This window comes from Macaca mulatta, chromosome 10, assembly GCF_049350105.2.
Source record: "Macaca mulatta isolate MMU2019108-1 chromosome 10, T2T-MMU8v2.0, whole genome shotgun sequence".
Lineage (NCBI taxonomy): Eukaryota > Metazoa > Chordata > Mammalia > Primates > Cercopithecidae > Macaca > Macaca mulatta.
In genome coordinates this window covers 89,989,269-90,009,737 of record NC_133415.1, presented here as the reverse complement: position 1 = coordinate 90,009,737, position 20,469 = coordinate 89,989,269, and the positions used below count along the sequence as shown (strand labels likewise).

The 20,469-nt window shown below is 43.8% G+C and overlaps 1 protein-coding gene across 9 annotated transcripts in view; it reads left to right on the top strand.

The window, feature by feature from the left end:
- Positions 1-20,469, top strand: part of MROH8 (maestro heat like repeat family member 8) — a 77,393-nt gene that overhangs the window by 26,862 nt on the left and 30,062 nt on the right. For 8 of the 9 annotated variants that reach the window (XR_013398594.1, XR_013398593.1, XR_001447523.3 and 5 more), the window contains 4 exon segments: positions 5,419-5,554; positions 9,479-9,603; positions 12,326-12,478; positions 15,659-15,819. Coding sequence is in view for 6 of the 9 variants with exons in the window: in NM_001193970.2 (NP_001180899.1) it covers positions 5,419-5,554; positions 9,479-9,603; positions 12,326-12,478; positions 15,659-15,819 (575 nt within the window). In the remaining 3 variants the exon portion in view is untranslated. 9 annotated transcript variants of the gene reach the window in all.

Genomic DNA, 20,469 nt, shown 5'->3' with positions numbered 1-20,469 from the left:
AGAGCAAGACTCCATCTCAAAAAAAAATAAAACAAAACAAAAAAACAGAGAGAGAGAGATGCAAATATGAGAGTGGTTAACCTGGGTGCCACTGGGGTCTGTGAACATCCACAAGTTGTCTGCAGAGTGTGCAGTATGTGGTGCGGTGCAGTCTTCTGGGTTTTCCTTTTTTTTTTTTTTTTTTTTGAGACAGGATCTCATTCTGTCACCTAGGCTGTAGTACAGTGGCATGATCATGGCTCACTGAAGCCTTGACCTCCCAGGCCCAAGCAATCCTCCTGCCTCAGCCTCCCTAGTAGCTGGGACTACAAGCACACACCACCGCGCCTGGCTAATTTTTGTATACATTTTTGTAGAGATGGAGTTTCACCATGTTGCCCTGGCCGGTCTCAAACTCCCGGGCTCAAGTGATCCTCTTCCCTTGGCTTCCCAAAGTGCTGGGATTACAGACATGAGCCACCGCACCCGTCCTCTTCTGGATTTTTCTGAGGAAGGTCCATAGTTTTTTTTAAACCAATTTTATTGAGGTATAATTTATGTACAATGAATTTATCCAATTTAAGTGTATAGTTCAATGAGTTTTGACAGATATATATTATTTGGGTCTCTAACTTTTCTCATATTCTCAAAGAAACCTAAAGAATAAAGAATGAAAAAAGGAAATATTAAAGAAGCATTTAGTAATCAAACTAGGAGCATAATTCTTCAGTGGCCTTTTTTGTCTTGATAAAGTTTGGGGTTCTTAATATTATGATTATAAAACTTATTAACTGTTTGTCATTCAGTGACAGGTGCAGGCCACCACGCCTGGCTAATTTTTGTAGTTTTAGTAGAGACAGAGTCTCACTATGTTGGCCAGGCTGGTCTCAAATCCCTGGCCTCAAGTGATCTGCCTGCCTCGGCCTCCCACAGTGCTGGGATTACAGGCAGAGCCACCATGCCTGACACCTTCCAAGTTCTTTTTTGTGCATGAGTGTGTTGGGGTGGGGGCTTCCACTCCCAATTTGTTCTCTGCATATAGCCAGAGTCATCCTCTTCAGACCCATGTCATTCTTGCTTGTTTCTTTGCTTTCTCCTCTGTTTTTCTTTTTCTTCATTTTCTTTTTTTTCCTCATGTCACTTGTTTGATCCAGTGATTTCCAAACTGATCTTAGAATATGGGGTCGTGTCTGATGTAGCTCTGCCTGCCTCTCTACACCTAAGTCCCCTGACTTACCACAGAGCAGCCGCCTTTATGTTCCTTCCCACATAAGGCTCATGTTGCCTCATGGCCTTTGCACTTGCTGCCTTCTCTGCTTGGAGTGAACTTCCCTAGCTCTGCCCAGAGCCAGCCTCTCCTGGTTCCTTAGCACTGTGTTCAGATGTGTTGACCTCAAAAGGGCCTCTGCTCACCACAGACAGACCTACGTTTGCTCTCTGTCTCATCTCTCTCTCCTTCCTAGGGCTGTCTAGAATCAGAGGTTATCTGGCTTGATTCTTCCTTTGTTGCTGTGTTATCTGTTTCCCACTAATAAAGTATAAATTCTACCAGTGATTATGCTCCTCTGTTGTTTTTTTTTTTTCTTTTCTTTTCTTTTTTTTTTTGTGAGACAGGGTCTCGCTCTGTCACCCAGATTGGAGTGCAGTAGTGCGATCATGGCTTACTGCAGCCTCAACCTCCTGGCCTTAAGCAATGCTCCTGCCTTAGCCTCCCTAGTAGCTGGGACTACAGGCATGTACCACCATGCCTGGTTAATTTTTTAATTTTTTATAAAGATGGGGTCTCACTATATTGCCCAAGCTGGTCTCAAACTCTTGGGGTCAAACAATCCTCCCACCTCTGCCTTCCAAAATGCTGGGATTATAGACATGAGCCACTGTACCTTGCAATTATACTTGTCTTGTTCACCACAGTAGCCCCAGTGCCTGCCTAGCACAGAATCTGCCATGTGGTTGATGCTCAATTCAGTATTGATTGAGTAAATGTAAGTCAACCCGTGTCCCTTCTCTGCTCAAGACCCTCCGCTGGCCAAAGTCCTCACAACGTTCTGCAGGTTGCAACACCTTCTGGCCCATTCTTCATCTACTTTCTATTTCTTTCCTTCTCATTTACATTGCTCCAGCCAATCTCACCTACTTATGGTTCCTCAGAAACACCAAACACACCCATCTCAGTCCTTGGCACTTGGCATTCTCTCTGCTCAGAATGCTCTTCTCCTGGGTATCTCCGTGGCTCAGTCTCTTATTTCAGTATTAGTGAGGCCTTCCCTGACTATCCTAAACAATTCTTACCCTTTCCCCTGAATTTTTGTTAATCATGACATTTATCATCATTTGATACATAATAACATTTTACATATCTATTTTGTTTACTTTGTGTTTCCCTAACTAGATCATCACCTCCGCAAGCAGGGATATTCTCTTTTGTTCACTGCTTATATCCCCAGTGCCAGTCATAGTTCCTGGCACATAACTGACACCGTATTTATTGGTTGATTGAATGAATGAAGGTTATATCAGTGAATTAAAGATGTTACACAGCTTTGTGTGTTGCTGTGTTTACTGTAAATAGGTTGTAAAGGCTGTTCACAATATTTCTGTGTCTTATTTCTGTAGAGCCACAGAAAAAATTTCTTTCCATCTCAACCCTAGGAAAAGCTGTGCTTCCTCTGCATGGCTAGTTGCTTGTTATCTTCTTTTTTTTTTTTTTTTTTTTGAGACGGAGTCTCGCTCTGTCACCCAGTCTGCAGTGCAGTGGTGCCCTCTCGGCTCACTGCAAGCTTCGCCTCCCGGGTTCACGCCATTCTCCTGCCTCAGCCTCCCAAGTAGCTGGGACTACAGGTGCCCACCACCACACCTGGCTAATTTTTTGTATTTGTAGTAGAGACGGGGTTTCACCGTGTTAGCCAGGATGGTCTTGATCTCCTGACCTCGTGATCCACCTGCCTCGGCCTCCCAAAGTGCTGGGATTACAGGCGTGAGCCACCGCGCCCGGCCGATTGTTATCTCAAGGGCAGCGTGAATCATGTTCTGTGGACCATTGTGTATGCGTCTACATTCGCCATGAGAGAGTTCAGAGCCTTGCTCCACGGCCTGCCTCAAGCAAATGATTATGCATTCTGCATGCCAACCAAATTCCTGACTTCATTTATCTTTTCTACTTTAATGTTTTATTTTTATTATTTTTAAGTTTTTAATTTTTATTTATTTATTTATTTTGAGATGGAGTCTCATTCTGTCGCCCCGGCTGGAGTGCAGTGGTGCGATCTTGGCTGACTGCCACCTCCACCTACCAGGCTCAAGCAATTCGCCTGCCTCAGCCTCCCGAGTAGCTGGGATTACAGGCATGCACCACCACGCCCAGCTAATTTTTCTGTATTTTTAGTAGATACGGGGTTTCACCATGTTGGCCAGGCAGGTCTTGAACTCCTGGCCTCAAATAATACGTCCGCCTTGGTCTCCCAAAGTGCTGGGGTTATAGGTGTGAGCCACCGCGCCCAGCCAATTTTTTAATTTATCCAATTTTCTTCAGTATTTATTTCAAGTTATATTTCCTTTTCTGGTATGATTTTTGCCAGCTACATTACATGGATTTTTTTTCCATAATCAAGCAGGATATTTAAAAAATGAATTTTACAAATAGAATTAAGTGCTATATCTCAACTTTGCATTCAGCTTTTTATTTTTATTTTTTACTTTATATATGTATGTATTATTAATTTTGAGGTGGAGTCTCACTCTTGTCACCCAGGCTAGAGTGTAGTGGCGTGATCTTGGCTCACTACAACCTGCGTCTCCCAGGTTCAAGCAATTCTCCTGCCTCAGCCTCCTGAATAGCTGGGATTACAGTTGCCTGCCACCACGCCTGGCTGATTTTTGTCCTTTTAGTAGAGATGGGGTTTCGCCATGTTGGCGAGGCAGGCTGGTCTCGAATCCCTGACCTCAGGTGATCTGCCCACCTTGGCCTCCCAAAGTGCTGGGATTACTGGCATGAGCCACCAAGCCTGGTCGCGTTCAGCTTTTTTACTTAGCAGAATAACACATTATACATTTCTTAGATACTTGATTTTTAATGGTTGTATTCGTAGACTGGCTGTAGGATAATTCCCTTTACTATTGTCATGCAATTATTTCCAAAGTGTGGTCTTTAGACCACTGCTGGGTGTATACCCCAAAGAAAGGAAATCAGTATATGGAAGCGATATCTGCACTCCCTTGTTTGTTGCGACACTCTTCACAATAGCCAAAGTTTGGAAGCAGCGTAAGTGTTCATCAACAGATGAATGGATAAAGAATACACAATGAAGTACTTATACACAATGAAGTACTCTTCAGCCATAAAAAGAGTGAGATCCTGTCATTCGCAACAACATGGATGGAACTGGAGGTCATTATGCTAAGTGAAATATACCGGGCATAGAAAGACAAACATCACGTGTTCTCACATATTGTGGGATCTGAAAATCAAAACAGTTTAATTCATGAAGATAGAAAATGGAAGGTTATCAGAGACTGGGAAGGGTGGTGGCAGGGTTGGGGAGAGGTAGGGATGGTTAATAGATACCAAAAACATTGTTAGAATGAATAAGACCTAATATTTTATAGCACAACAGGGTGACTATTGTGCATTAGTAATTTTTTAATAATATTAAAAATGTAATACATTTTTATTTGGCAATATTAAATGTACGTATATTTGGCCAGCTGTGGTGGCTCAGGTGTGTAATTTGGGAGACTGAGGCTGGTGGATCACTTGAGGTTCAGAGTTTGAGACCAGCCTGGCCAACACAGCGAAACCCCATCTCTACTAAAAATACAAAAATCACCTGGGTGCAGTGGCTCACACTTGTAATTCCAACTATTTGGGAGGCTGAGGCGAGAGAATCACTTGAACCCGGGAGGCGGAGGTTGCAGTGAGCTGAGATCGCGCCACTGCACTCCAGCCTGAGCAAAAAGGGCAAAACTCTGTTTCAAAAAAAAAAAAATTATTAAAATAACTAAAAGAATATAATTGGACTGTTTATAACACAAAGAATAAATGCTTGAGGGGGTGGATACTCCGTTTTCCATGATGTGATTATTATGCATTGCAGGCCTATATACCCCACAAATACATAGACCTACTATGTACTCTGAAAAATTAAAATTAAAAAATAAAAATAAAAACAGTGCTAGAATTAACATCTTCATGCACAAAGCTTTTTCATTTTTCAGATTGTTTACTTAGGTTAGAATTCCCCTATTTCTTAATAACACCATCTACTGGCTATACCGTGTCTACCTATGTGAAATATGAACCCTACAGAGATCCACAGGCTGATTGCGACGCTTACACTTCCCTTAAGTTGAGAGTAGAATTGGGATTACTTCTCAACAATTCAAATCGAAGGCACTAAATGCACATGTATTCTGATGACATCTTTCTTTTTCTTTCTCAAGCTTCCACTGCGATTCCAAAGACTTGGGCACCTAGTGGCTCTGATGGCACTGCTCTGTGGGGACCCACAGGAAAATGTGGCTGAGGAGGCTGCAGAGAGCATTCACTACCTGCTGCATATCACCCTGAGGCTGAAGTGTAAGACACTGCTGAAGGCTGCGAGGTCCTGAGTGAATTCTCCAGCACAACATAAGCACCAGCCCTCCTTACACATTGATTCAGTCCCCATGTTCTGGAAAGGCCTTTTACAGTAGTTCATAAAGAGAAAGATACATAGTCCATAGGCAGAGATGAAGCAACACTGACTTAATAATTAGAATCCTAATACTAGATCAGACCCACTATTGTCATCCATCTGCATAGCCAGGGAGTGGCTAAACGTGGCTCTGTGGACAAACTAGAGTGATTAGTTTGGTCAGAAGTAGGAGTGAGGCTGGGCGCAGTGGTTCACTCCTATATTCATAGCATTTTGCCAGGCCAAGCCGGGAGGACCGCTTGGGCCCAGGAGTTCAAGACCAGCCTGGGCAACATGGCAAAAACCCTTCTCTACAAAAAATTTTAAAAATTAGCTGGCATGGTGGAGTATGCCTATGATCTCAGCTACTCAGGAGGTGAAGGTGGGAGAATCACTTGAGCCCAGGAGGTCGAGGCTGCAGGAGAATTAATGTCCTTATGAAGGGAAATTACAGGGGCCATGAGTAAGAATCAAATCTAGTTGCAGGGTTCAGAAAAGGTAATCCAGAGAATAAAGAGCAGTTTGCCACCTGGAGAGGTAAGAAGAGTGTATTAGGCAGAAGGAATGACTAAGGAAAGGATCCTTGGTAGGCGTGAGCTTGAGGAGTTTGAAAAATAGAGAGAGTGCCAGTGTGGTCAAGGCATGAGTCACTGACTTCCATGATAAGAAGGGACTTTAGAAGATATCTAACCCAGCATTCCCCCGGTGTTTGAATCTCAGTCTACTCTATCCCTGCCAAGTACAGTCATGCAGCATATAATGACATTTCAGTCAACAACTGATCATGTATGGGTCACATAAGATTAGAATGGAGCTGAAATTTTTCTTTTTATTTTATTTTATCTTATTTTGAGATGGAGTCTCGCTCTGTTGCCCAGGCTGGAGTGCAGTGGTGTGATCTCGGCTCACTGCAACCTCCACCTCCCAGGTTCAAGCAGTTCTTGTGCCTCAGCCTCCCGAGTAGCTGGGATTACAGGCAGCTGCCACCACACCTGGCTCATTTTTGTATTTTTAGTAGAGATGGGGTTTCAACATCTCTGCTAAATGTTACTTAATGTTGGCCAGGCTGGTCTCGAACTCCTGACCTCAAGTGATCTGCCCGCCTCGGCATCCCAAAGTGCTAGGATTACAGCATGAACCACCACGCCCAGCCTTATTATTATTTTTTTTTTTTTAAAGGAAGGAAGTCTCGGCTTGGCACGGTGGCTCATACCTGTAATTCCAGCACTTTGGGAGGCCGAGGCAGGCGGATCACAAGGTCAAGAGATCAAGACCATCCTGGCCAACCTGATGAAACCCCGTCTCTACTAAAAACACAAAAATTAGCTGGGTGGGGTGGCACATGCCTGTAGTCCCAGCTACTTGGGAGGCTGAGGCAGGAGAATCACTTGAACCTGGGAGGCAGAGGTTGCAGTGAGCTGAGATCATGTCACTGCACTCCAGCCTGGTGACGGAGCGAGACTCCATCTGAAAGAAAGAGAGAGAGAGAGAGAAAGAGAGAAAGAATAAAAAGAAACGAAGTCTCACTATGTTGCCTAGGCTGGTCTCCAACTCCTGAGCTCAAGCAGTGCTCCTACCCCAGCCTTCTAAAGTGCTGGGACTATGGGTGTCCACCACCATACCCAGCTGAGCTGAAAATTTTGTATCACCTAGTGACATTGTAACCATCATAACATTATGGCACAATGCATTACTCACGTTTGTGGTGATACTGGTGTAAACAAACCTACTGCACTACCAGTCATATAAAAGTATAGAACCTACAATTATGTACAGTACATATCCTTGGTAATGATAATAACTATTTACTGGTTTATTTATTTACTATACATTTTATGATTATTTTAGCATGTACTCCTTCTACTTATTAAAAAAACAGTTAACTATGAAACAGCCCCAGGCAGGCCCTTCAGGAGGTATTCCTGAAGAAGGCGTTATCATAGGAGATGACAGCTCCATGCGTGTTACTGCCCTGAATACCTTCCAGTGGGGCAGGATGTGAAGATGGAAGACAGTGGTATTGATTATCCTGATCTCGTGTAGGCCTAGGCTAGTGTGTGTGTTTTTGTCTTAGTTTTTAACAAAAACACTTTAGAATGTAAAAAAAAAAAAAAAAAAATTAGGCCAGGCGCAGTGGCTCATGCCTGTAATCCCAGCACTTTGGTAGGCCGAGGAGGGTCCATCACCTGAGGTCAGGAATTCAAGACCAGCCTGGCCAACAGGGCAAAACCCTGTTTCTACTAAAAGTACAAAAATTAGCCTGGTGTGGTGGCGCATGCCTGTAGTCCCAGCTACTCAGGAGGCTGAGGCAAGTGAATCGCTTAAACCTGGGAGGTGGAGGTTGCAGTGAGCCGAGATTGCACCACTACACTCCAGTCTGGGTGACAGAGTGAGAGACTCTGTCTAAAAAAAAAAAAGTATACTCTATGTGATGTTCATGCAGTAATGCAGTAGCCTGACAGTGCATTTCTCAGAATGTATCCCAATTGTTAAGCCACACACAACTGTAATTCCTCTGCCTGGGTTTGCGCTTCACATGGATAAGGAAGCTCCATGCTTCCCAAAGCAACTGTCCTGTCATTGGGCACCTCTGAATATGAGCAGTCTCTACCAGGTGTACAGCCAAAGAAATACAGTTGATTATTGATTCAGCAAATAGTTATGAAGCATTTATTGTTCTAGTGATGCATCACTAAACGAGACAGACAAGATACCTTCCCTCAGGGAGCTTATTTTCTAGTTGGAGAGAGAGTATCCTCAGCCAAGGGCTTTTCCAGCAAATATGAGGTCACAATAAAACACGAGAAAAACAAGACACTACAATGATCAGCAAAACTAGACAATGATGAAGAGTTCTGATATCAGAATTATCATACGTAATACAAAGTTGGGCAATTTTTTCTGGGAACCTAAGCTTCATAGGGAGACCCCTCACCATTCCTCACCAGTGGGGGGAAATAAGGTAGCATGCTTTGGTTGTATTCACAAATCACTCAAATGCTCTGCTCTTACAAAAAACTCTTTGCTTTTGCTTTTTTTTTTTTTTTAAAAAAGACAGGGTCGGCTGGGTGTTGTGGCTCATGCCTGTAATCCCACCACTTTGGGAGGCCAAGGTGGGTGGATCACCTGAGGTCAGGAGTTCGAGACCAGCCTGACCAAAATGGAGAAACCCCGTCTCTACTAAAAATACAAAATTAGCTGGGTGTGGTGGCGCATGCCTGTAATCCCAGCTACTCAAGAGGCTGAGGCAGGAGAATCGCTTGAACCCAGGAGGCAGAGGTTGCAGTGAGCCAAGATCACGCCATTGCACTCCAGCCTGGGCAACAAGAATGAAATTCTGTCTCAAAAAAAAAAAAAAAAAACCACAGGGTCTTACTCTGTCACCCAGGCTGGAGTGCAGTGGTGTGATCTCGGCTCACTGCAAGCTCTGCCTCCTGGGTTCCAGTGATCCTCCCACCTCAGCCTCCCAGGTAGCTGGGACTACAGGAGAGTGCCACCATGCCCGGCTAATTTTTTTATTTTTCTGTAGAGTCAGAGTTTCACCATGTTGGCCAGGGTTGTCTCACACTCTTGACTTCAAGTGATCCACCTGCCTCGACCTCCTCTTTGCTTTTTCTTTTGGCTCTTTTTATATATTGTTCTATAAGAAAAGAGAAATAAATCAGCCTTCAGATGAACACATACTCCCTCCCCCAGGCATTTTTGTTCAAGTGAAAAAGAAGAGTAAGATCTTGGGATCCACTTTAAACTGGAGATCAAGCAGACCTGTAAAATCAAGAAGAAAAAAAGAAGCCAGAAAGTATTCATATTTTATATTTTCTTTTCAGATATCATACATGACAAGAAAAATCAGCAAAACTTAAAAAGAGCATTGACAAAATGTCGAGAATTCCTGGAGCTCTACAGCTCGGCCGCTAAATGCTTCTACAGCTGTCCCTTCAGAATTGCGCAGGTAATAAGAATGGCTAAAATTACAACCATAGCCAGAAGTGTTGGCAAGGGTGGGGAACAACCAGAAGTCTCCTGCATTTATTCATGGAAATGTAAAATAGTAAAAACCACTCTGGAAAAAGTTCTGGTCATTTCTTATAAAACAAAACCATACACAATTGCCCAAGGAATGTGGTCTCTAAACATTCCATAGTTTGAAGACAAGGCACCAGGATCCTGGCCCATATACCCCTTGCCCTCTTAGTTTGGGGGTTAAGGTCAACCTGCCACTGAGGCCAGTATCCCTGGATTTCACTTCATACCAGCTCTGCTCCTACTATTAATAATCGCCAGTGTCTTGCAAACGTAAATGCTGGTCCCAAAAAGGAGCTGCAAGAGAGTATGGTTGATCCAACAAGCCAGACACTTTTAAATTAATGTAGTTATGCGTTATTCAATAAATACTTATACATCCACTAGGTACCAGGCATTCTAGGGGCTAGGGGAAAATAAAGAAAACCCACGGATCTTACTCATGTAGGGTGAAAAGTACCAAGTAATTTCATCTCTCTGCACATCAATTTTCTCATCTGCACGATGGAGATCTGTAAAAATTGGGACAGGTTTTACGATTTTTTTTTTTTTAATTTACACTGTTTACAATTCAGTCGTGGTTAAATGAGATATCGTATGGAAAATGCTTTGCTAAACCACGACTGAATTGTAAACAGTGTAAATTGTAAAAAAAAAAAAATTTACGGCCGGGCGCGGTGGCTCAAGCCTGTAATCCCAACACGTTGGGAGGCTGAGACGGGTGGATCACGAGGTCAGGAGATCGAGACCATCCTGGCTAACACGGTGAAACCCTGTCTCTACTAAAAAATACAAAAAATCTAGCCGGGCGAGGTGGCGGGCGCCTGTAGTCCCAGGTACTCGGTAGGCTGAGGCAGGAGAAGGGCAGGAACCCGGGAGGCGGAGCTTGCAGTGAGCTGAGATCCGGCCACTGTACTCCAGCCTGGGTGACAGAGCGAGACTCCGTCTCAAAAAAAAAAAAAATTTACTAGTAAGTGCCCAGTAAATTAAGCCTATTATAATCATGTGAAGGACTTTATCTACTACTAAATGCAAAGAAAGACAGAATGACACATTTTTTAGTATGTTGTCTCCAGACAAGGCATTTTAATTATGCCTGGGAACCTGTCAGCTGTGTAACATTAGGGCCTTTGTTTTTTAAGTTCTATCCTATAAAAGTGTGACTCTTTCTGAGCTTCTTTTTCTTTTCTTGTTTTGTTTTGTTTTGTTTTGTTTTGTTTGTGGGGAGGTGTTTCTTTGAGACGGAGTTTCACTCTTGTCGCCCAGGCTGGAGTGCAATGGCTCAATCTTGGCTCGCTGCAACCTCCGCCTCCTGGGTTCAAGCGATTCTCCTGCCTCAGCCTCTTGAGTAGCTGGGATTCACTACCACGCCCAGCTAATTTTGTATTTTTAGTAGAGACAGGGTTTCTCCATGTTTGTCAGGCTGGTCTTGAACTCTGACCTCAGGTGATCCACCTGCCTCAGCCTCCCAAAGTAGTGGGATTGCAGACGTGAGCCACTATGCCAGGCTTATTTTATTTTATTTTATTTTATTTTATTTTATTTTATTTTATTTTATTTTATTTTTGAGACGGAGTCTCGCTCTGTCACCCAGGCTGAAGTGCAGTGGCACGATCTCATCTCACTGCAACCTCTGCCTCCCAGGTTCAAGTGATTCTCCTCCCTCAGCCTCCCAAGTAGCTGGGATTACAGACATGCACCACCACACCCAACTAATTTTTGTATTTTTAGTAGAGACGGGGTTTCTTCATGTTGGCCAAGCAGCTAGTCTCGAATCGTGGGCTCAAGTGTTTCTCCCGCTTTAGGCTCCCAAAGAGCTGGGATTACAGGCATGAGCCACTGTACCTGGCCAATAAAACTTCTTTCTAAATGTCAGAGCAGCAGGCTGGCTGCAGTGGCTCACCCCTGTCATCCTAGCACTTAGGGAGGCTGAGGCGGAAGGATCACTTGAGCCCAGGATTCCAGACCATCCTGGGCAACATAGCGAGACCCATCTCTACAAATAAAAAAATTAGCTGGGTGTGATGATGCATACCTGTAGTCCTAGCTTCTCAGGAAACAAGTCGGAGGATTACTTGAGCCTGGCAGTCCAGGCTGCAGTGAGCTGTGATCACACCACTGCACTCCAGCCTCATTGTTGGAGCAGCAAAAGTCCATGCACAGATGCTAGCAGTGGACATTTGGATTGCTTCCACCTTTTTACCATAATAAACAAGACTGGCCTGGGTGCATGGCTCACGGCTATAATCCCAACACTTTGGGAGTCTGAGGCGGGAGGATCGCTTGAGCCAAGAGTTCACAGCCAGCCTGGACAACATAGTGAGACCCCTGTCTTTACCAAAAACTAAAAATTATCAGAGTGTGGTAGCAGGTGCCTGTAGCCTCAGCTACTCAGAAGGCTGAGGCAGGAGGATCACTTGAGCCCAAGAGGTTGAGGCTACAGTGAGCCGTGATTGTGCCCCTGCCTGGGTGACAGAGTAAGATGCTATCTCCAAAAACAAAACCAAACCACAAGACTCAAATAAAACAGCCTTGTACATCTTTGTCCACTTCTCTAATTGTTAACTTAGACTCGAGTCCTTGTTCAGGGCACTTTCTATCATACTATATTTCCATATTTCTTGGAAATTCATTTTCCTACATCATTTCAGGTCTTTGAAGGTTTTCTCGATTCAAATGAGCTCTGCCAGTTTATAATGACTACATTTGATACCCTGAAAAACCTGAATCATCCCTGCATCCAGCGATCAGCAGGAGAATTACTGCTAACTTTGGCGAAAAATGCAGAATCCCGATTTGAGAAGGTAAACTTTCAGTGTCTGTTTCCTGGGTTCAAAAAGCCAGTAGGACCTCTTCATCTCTGCAGCTACTGAAGTCTCTGCTTGTCCTATTCAGCTGAGAATGACTACTCGTGGATACAGGGTCAAAGCCTTAGTCTGTTTAGTCACAAATATCCATTCTATAAACATATACCAAACAATCACTGTGTATGTAACTAGGGAGGGAGATTTTTTTTTAAATCTAAGATGTGGTCCATGACGGGGTGCGGTGACTCACATCTGTAATCCCAGCACTTTGGGAGGCTGAGGTGGGTGGATCACGAGGTCAAGAAATCAAGACCATCCTGGCCAACACGGTGAAACGCTGTCTCTACTAAAAATACAAAAATTAGCTGGGCGTGGTGGCATGTGCCTGTAGTCCCAGGTACTTGGGAGGTTGAGGCAGGAGAATCGCTTAAACCCGGGAGGTGGAGGTTGCAGTGAGCCAAGATCGCACCACTGCACTCCAGCCTGGGCGACAGAGCGAGACTCCATCTCAAAAAAAAAAAAAAAAAAAAAAGATGTGGTCCATATTTTCTATAAGAGTAGAGTTTTTCTGGGGAGATATAACTAACACATATGAGAATACTTTAATTTAGATACTCATCCAGATGGGTTAAAGGTATCAAGATTTAAAAAGCTGTAAGGGGTCGGGCGCAGTGGCTCATGCCTGTAATCCCAGCACTTTGGGAGCCCAAGGCGGGTAGATGGCTTGAGCTCAAGAGTTCAAAATCAGCCTCAGCAACATAGCGAAACCCTGTCTCTACTTAAAATACAAAAATTAGCCAGGCATGATGGTGCACACCTGCTATTTGGATGGCTGAGGCAGGAGAATTGCTTGAACCCAGGAGGCGGAGGCTGCAGTGAGCTGAGATTGCACCACTGCCCCCCAGCTTGGGCGACAGAGTGAGACCCTGCCTCAAAATAAATAAATAAATAAATAAAAGTAAATAAAAAGCCATAAGTGACCCTAGAAGGAGGCAGACTTAGAAATCAAAATTAAGAGAATTTATCTAAATGTATCTAAAATTAAAACATCAAGAAGTAACTATATAGTTATGTTATTTAGAAATAGAGAAGGACATGCTGGAAGAGACGAAAGGGGTAAAAGAACCCTTGTCTCTGGAGAACAGACCCGAGGAAGAGGGAGGAGAGAAGCTTGAAATGCCACTGGACTTTTTAAATTGTGTTCCCATATTGTACTTGGGTACAAATAAAAAGTAATTTAAGAATGATGAGAACCGGCCGGGTGTAGTGGCTCACACTTATAATCCCAGCAGTTTGGGAGGTTGAGGCAGGCAAATTGCTTGAACCCAGAAGTTCAAGACCAGCCTGGGCAACATAGTGAGACCCCATCTCTACAAAAAAATTTTTAAAAATTAGTCAGGCATGGTGGCACACACCTGTGTTGCCAGCTACTTGGGAAGCTGAGGCAGGAGGAGTGCTTGAGCCCAGTAAGACAAGGCTGCAGGGAGCCATGATCATGCCTTTACATTCCAGCCTGGGCGACAGAAGGAGATCTTGTCTCAAAAAACAGCAACAAATAAAACAAATTTAAAAACAACAACAACAAATGATAAGCACCCTTTTTTTACCCTATTAAAATCGCAAAGATGCAAAAAGAATGACATTATACGAGCATGGTGAGATGGGCATTTGTATCAGTTGGGTGCTTTTAGCAGCAAAAAAGCCCAGCAGGTAGAAGCTTAGCCAAAGGATTTATTCTCTCACATAATAACAAGTCTGGACACAGAGTATTTTCCAAGATTAATTCAGTGTTTTAATGGTGTTATCAAAGACCCAGGAGTTTCTTCATCCTTCTACCTTGTCTATTCATGTGGTCATAAGGTAGTCGGAGCAATTTTGGACTGTCTGAGCAGAGTAGACTATGTCCAAGAAGAAGAAAGATGTTGCCTTCCTTTTTATGTCTTTATTCAGGAAAGAGAATCTTTCCCCAAAACCTCAGTAAATTTACCCTTGTGTTAGCCAGATTTTTTTTTTTTGGAGACAGCATTTTGCTGTGTTGCTCAAGCTTGAGTGCAGTGGTGCAGTCTCGGCTCACTGCAACCTCCACCTCCCAGGTTGCTGTGATTCTTCCACCTCAGCCTCCCAAGTAGCTGGGATTACAGGTGCCTGCCATGATGCCCAGCTAATTTTTTGTATTTTTAGCAGAGATGGGGTTTCACCATGTTGGCAAGGCTGGTCTCAAACTCCTGACCTCAAGTGATCCGCCTGCCTCAGCCTCCCAAAGTACTGGGATTACCGCCATGAGACATGAGACACTGTGCCCAGCCTACTGGTGCTGATGATGGCCGTTTTATATTAAGTGGTTGAGGTGTGCCTCTCTGAGAAGGTGACATTTCCACAGAGACAGGAACCCATGCATCTGTGGGTAGGAAGACTGGTCCAAGCAGAGAAATGGACCAAAGCCCAATGGCTCCAGTTTCCCTTACCTGAGCCTGATGGACATCTCTGGGAGGAAGATAGGTAAGGACTCCACTGCCATTCTCAAGAGTCACAGTGGAAAAAAGCCCAGCTTCCTTGCAACACTTTTATTAGTTTGTCTTGTTGTAAAATCAATACATCAATTATTGAGGAAAAATTAGAAAAAATACAGAAGCAAAAAATCTAATATTCTATCACTCAAAAATACAGTATTGACAGCTTTGATTATAAATCCTTCCAAATCCTTTATATATGTATACACACATACAGATATATTTTAAGTGATCTTGATTATAAACTTTAAAAAATAATAAACAGTTTGTTTAAAAGTCACCCCCTAGGGGTTGGGTGCAGTGGCTCCTACCTGTAATTCCAGCACTTTGGGAGGCCAAGGAAGGAGGATCACTTGAGCCCAGGAGTTCGAGACCAGCCTGGGCAACGTAGAGAGACCTTGTCTCTACAAAAAATACAACAATGACCTGGGTGTGGTGGTGTGTGCCTACTCGGGAGGCGGAAGTGGGAGGATCATTTGAGGCCAAGGGCTCAAGGCTGCAGTGAGCTGTGTTTGTGCCGCTGCATTCCAGGCTGGGCAACAGAGCAAGACCCTGTCTTTAAGAAAAAGTCACTCCCCTAGGACCTTTCAGAAATGGCCACAATATCCTCAATAGCCATCGGTGTCCTACAGGATTACAGTCTTAGTAATTTCTTTTTCCTCTTCAGGTGCCAGAAATTATGGGAGTTATCTGTGCCCAGTTATCCATAATCAGCCAGCCTAGAGTCCGCCAACAAATCATAAATACCGTGAGTTTATTTATATCCAGACCCAAGTATACAGATATAGTGCTCAGCTTCCTTCTGTGTCATCCAGTGCCATATAACAGGTAACAGAACCCCGTACAGCCTCTGGATTAAACTGGAGTATGTGACACAGCTCTGGGTATTGTGAAAGATGGTTGCCCTCAAAAATCTAATGATTCTATTGTAGAGAAGACACGATATACATAAAGCTGGTGATATAAATCAGAATATAATATATAATCATCAGAAAAGAATCCCACAAATCCCAAATGAAGAACATTCTGTAAGATAATTGAACTGGACTCTTCAAAAAAGTTAACATCATGGAAGTAAAACTGGTGGTGAGGGAACTGTCCTAGATAAAAAGATACTCAAAAACATACCCAAATGCACTGTGTGGCCTTGATTGGATCCTGGTTCAAAAACAAAAGCTATAAAAGAAAGCTTGGAGAAAATTTAAATATGGACTCTATACTAGAATATTAAATTGGTGTAATTTTCTGGGTAGGCACAGTGGCTGACACCTGCAATCCCAGCACTTTGGGAGGTAGAAGTGGGCAGATCACTTAAGGCCAGGAGTTCAGGACCAGCCTGGCCAACATGGTGAATACAAAAAATACAAAATTTACTAAAAATACAAAATTTACCCAGGCATGGTGGCAGATGGCTCTCATCCCAGCTATTTGGGAGGCTGAGGCAGGAGAATCACTTGAACCCAGGAGGAGGAGGTTGCAGTGAGCCGAGATCACACCACTGCACTCCAGCCTGGGTGACAGAGTGAGACTCTGTCTCAGACAAACAAACAAAAAAAATTAGTGTAATTTTCTTAGGTATGAAATACTGTGGTTATACAGAAGGATGTCCTTATTCTTAGGAGATAAGATACTAAAGTTATTTAGGGATAAAGTGTTATAATGTCTGCAACTCACTTGAGAATGATTTTGCCTAAAAATAAGGCAATAAATATATACATTTAAAAAGTAAATATGCATACATAAAGAAGACTGGAATCAGAGAAAGGATCAAACAGGATGGATTTTTTTGTTTATTTTTGTGGGTACATTTTTTTGTGGGTACATAGTAGGTATAAAGATGGTATTTTTGATTAGTGGTTTTTTTTGTTTTGTTTTGTTTTGTTTTTTTTTGAGACGGAGTCTCGCTCTGTCGCCCAGGCTGGAGTGCAGTGGCGCGATCTCGGCTCACTGCAAGCTCCGCCTCCCGGGTTCACGCCATTCTCCTGCCTCAGCCTCCTGAGTAGCTGGGACTACAGGCGCCCACAACCGCGCCTGGCTAATTTTTTGTATTTTTAGTAGAGACGGGGTTTCACCATGGTCTCGATCTCCTGACCTTGTGATCCGCCCGCCTCGGCCTCCCAAAGTGCTGGGATTACAGGCGTGAGCCACCGCGCCCGGCCGAAAAGTATTCTTTTAAGTGAATCGCTGTCACATAATATCTTGGTGTAGTGCTTATTATGTTCTCTAAACTGAACTGAATCGAATAACGGAATACTTTTACCCATCCAGAGAAAAAATTAATGCAGACTTTTTTTAAAGCTGGGCATGGTGGCACGCACCTGTAGTCCCAGCTACTCAGGAGCCTGAGGCAGGAAAATCACTTGAGCCCAGGAGTTTGGGGCCATAGTACATGATGATTGGACTTGTGAATAGCCACTGCACTCCAGCCTAGAGTAACAGTCTTACTTTTTTTTTTTTTTTAAGAGACGGTGTCTCAATCATAGCTCACTGCAGCCTTGAACTCCTGGGCTCAAGTGATCTTCCCACCTTAGCCGCCTGAGTAGCTGAGACTACAGGTGTGTACCACCACACTCAAGCTTTTTAAATTTTTTAAAATTTTTTTGAGCTTGCTTTTGTATATTTCTCTAACAAATTGTTCTTAAATGTTTGGTACTTGCTACAGCTTATCTGTACTCAACTCTTACTTAAAAATAAATCTTTCAGAGGCTGAAGTGGGTGGATCACCGGAGGTCAGGAGTTCTAGACCAGCCTGGCCAACATGGTGAAACCCCATCTCTACTAAAAAAAATACAAAACTTAGGCCAGGCACAGTGGCTCACGCTTGTAATCCCAGCACTTTGGGAGGCTGAGATGGGCGGATTACGAGGTCAGGAGATCGAGACCATCCTGGCTAACAGAGTGAAACCCCGTCTCTAGTGAAAACACAAAAAAATTAGCTGGGTGCAGTGGTGGGCACCTGTAGTCCCAGCTACTAGGGAGGCTGAGACAGGAGAATGGTGTCAACCCGGGAGGCGGAGGTTGCAGTGAGTTGAGATCATGCCACTGCACTCCAGCCTGGGTGACTAAGTGAGACTCTGTCTCAAAAAAAAAAAAAAAAAAAAAAAAATTAGCCTGGTGTGGTGGTGCGCACCTGTAATCCCAGCTACTTGGGAGGCTGAGGCAGGAGAATCTCTTGAACCTGGGAGGTGGAGGTTGCAGTGAGCCGAGATCGCGCCAATGCACTCCAGCCTGGGAGACAGAGCAAGACTCTGTCTCTAAATAAATAAATAAATAAATAAATCTAAGTACAAAATATTAAATATATTTAGTTTTGTTTTTTGTTTGTTTGTTTTGAGACAGAGTCTTTCTCTGTCACCCAGGCTGCAATGTAGTGACACAGTCATAGTTTGCTGCAGCCTCAACCTTCCAGGCTCAAAGAATCTTCCCACCTCAGCCACTGGAGCAACTGGGACTACAGGCTCACACCACTAGGCCCAGCTACATTTTTTATTTTTTGTGGTTTCTTGATGTTACCCAGACTGGTCTCAAACTTCTGGGCTCAAGTGATCCACCTGCCGCAGCCTCCCAAAGTGCTAGGGTGACAGACGTGAGCCACCGTGTGCTGCCCTATTTAATTTTTTTAAGTATACTTTTAGTGTTATTCTATTGCTTGTATTTGTTCTACCTCTGGGAGGACTTTGAGAACTGCTGTAGATCATATGCCAACTATGGAGTCTTTTAAAAATTTAACTGACTTTACTCAGGAAATGTTATTTATTTATTTATTTTTTTGAGATGGAGTCTCGCTGTGTTGCCCAGACTGGAGTGCAGTGGCGTGATCTCGGCTCACTGCAAGCTCCGCCTCCTGGGTTCACGCCATTCTCCTGCCTCAGCCTCCAGAGTAACTGGGACTACAGGCGCCCACCACCACGCCCGGCTAATTTTTTATATTTTTAGTAGAGACGGGGTTTCACCGTGGTCTCGATCTCCTGACCTCGTGATCTGCCCTCCTCGACCTCCCGAAGTGCTGAGATTACAGGCGTGAGCCACCGCGCCTGGCCAGGAAATGTTATTCTGATTATATTTTTATCATTTACTTGAAGTTCATTATGTCACAGGGGAGCAATGACTGGGCTGGTGGCGCTCGGGTAAAAGAATTTACCAAGACAGCTGTGGGTAGAGGAAGGCAGATTTATTAGAGAAAGTAGGAAAATAACGGTGCCAGAGAGACAACGGGCAGCCTGCAAAAGAGAAGCCAACTGCCAGGAGACAAAGGCTTGGTGGAGATTTTACAGCATAGTGTTCATGCTGTGTGTTGAAGAGGGCCTTGTGCAGTATAGATAATGCCAAGTTGCAATGAGCTAATTTGCAGGTGTCTGGCGATAGTTGGGCAGAGGAAGATGGTGAGTTAATTGTGCAGAAGGGCCGTGTCCTAGACCATGAAGAAAGGCAGACTTACAGTTTATCTGCTTTTTCTTTTTTCTTTCCCCTGCTCGCACCAGCCTGGCTTCCTTTCCCTAGTTAGGACTCCACGTGTTAGTGGATTTACATATAGATTGGGGTGATTGTTCTTAGGAGGCTACCTAAAGCATCAACTATGTGCAAAGTGCTATTAGGCCCTATAAGTAATGGACAGGACATGCACCCCGCCCTTAAGCAGCACCATCTGGTAGCCACGTAGATGCATAAGTATTCTAAAGCTAAGTAGGGAGTTCTGTGGAAGCCCCTGGGTTGGGACTTAATTAAACGAAGGGTCAGGAAATGATTTCTGAAAGCAGAGCTGCCCCCAAGCTGATGAACGCTAAAAGCCAGATGCAGATCAAAGTGGCTGGAGAGAAAAGTGGATAGTAAGAAGGGCTCAGACACCAGGGATCTTTTTGCAGTGATGGAAATGTTCTAAAATTGGATTGTCATCATGGTTGCACAACTTTGTAAATTTACTAAAAGTCAGTGAGTTGTATACTTAAGACAGTATTCACTAATTATTTTTTCATTTTCTATAGTAATAGAATCCCTGAACTTTAGCTGGGTATTTGAAATACTCTTATTTCCTAGACGTTTTGCATATAGGTGTGACCATTTGTCTAAATTCTGGATGCAAATTGAAGTAGTACATGCAACCTATGACAAAGACTCTTAAAGGGAGAGAGTGGGCTCATCATCTTTCTTCTTCCTGCCACCTGGAAAGTGATGTGATGGCTAGAGCTGAAGCATGTTGGCCAGGATGGTCTCAATCTCCTGACCTCGTGATCCGCCCGCTTCGGCCTCCCAAAGTGCTAGGATTTCAGGTGTGAGCTACCATGCCCAGTCACTAAAGCTGCTTTTAAAAAGTGGTCAGAAGTTAGTAGCGATAGATTGGGACCAACTAAGAACTGGGATAGTGAACTTGATATTACGGGAGTTGGGAAGCCACTGAAGAACTTTAGTTAAGGGACTTACATCATCAGATGTGGATTTTTAGTGTGACTCTGGTGGAGATGGATTAGAGCCTGTTCTGCC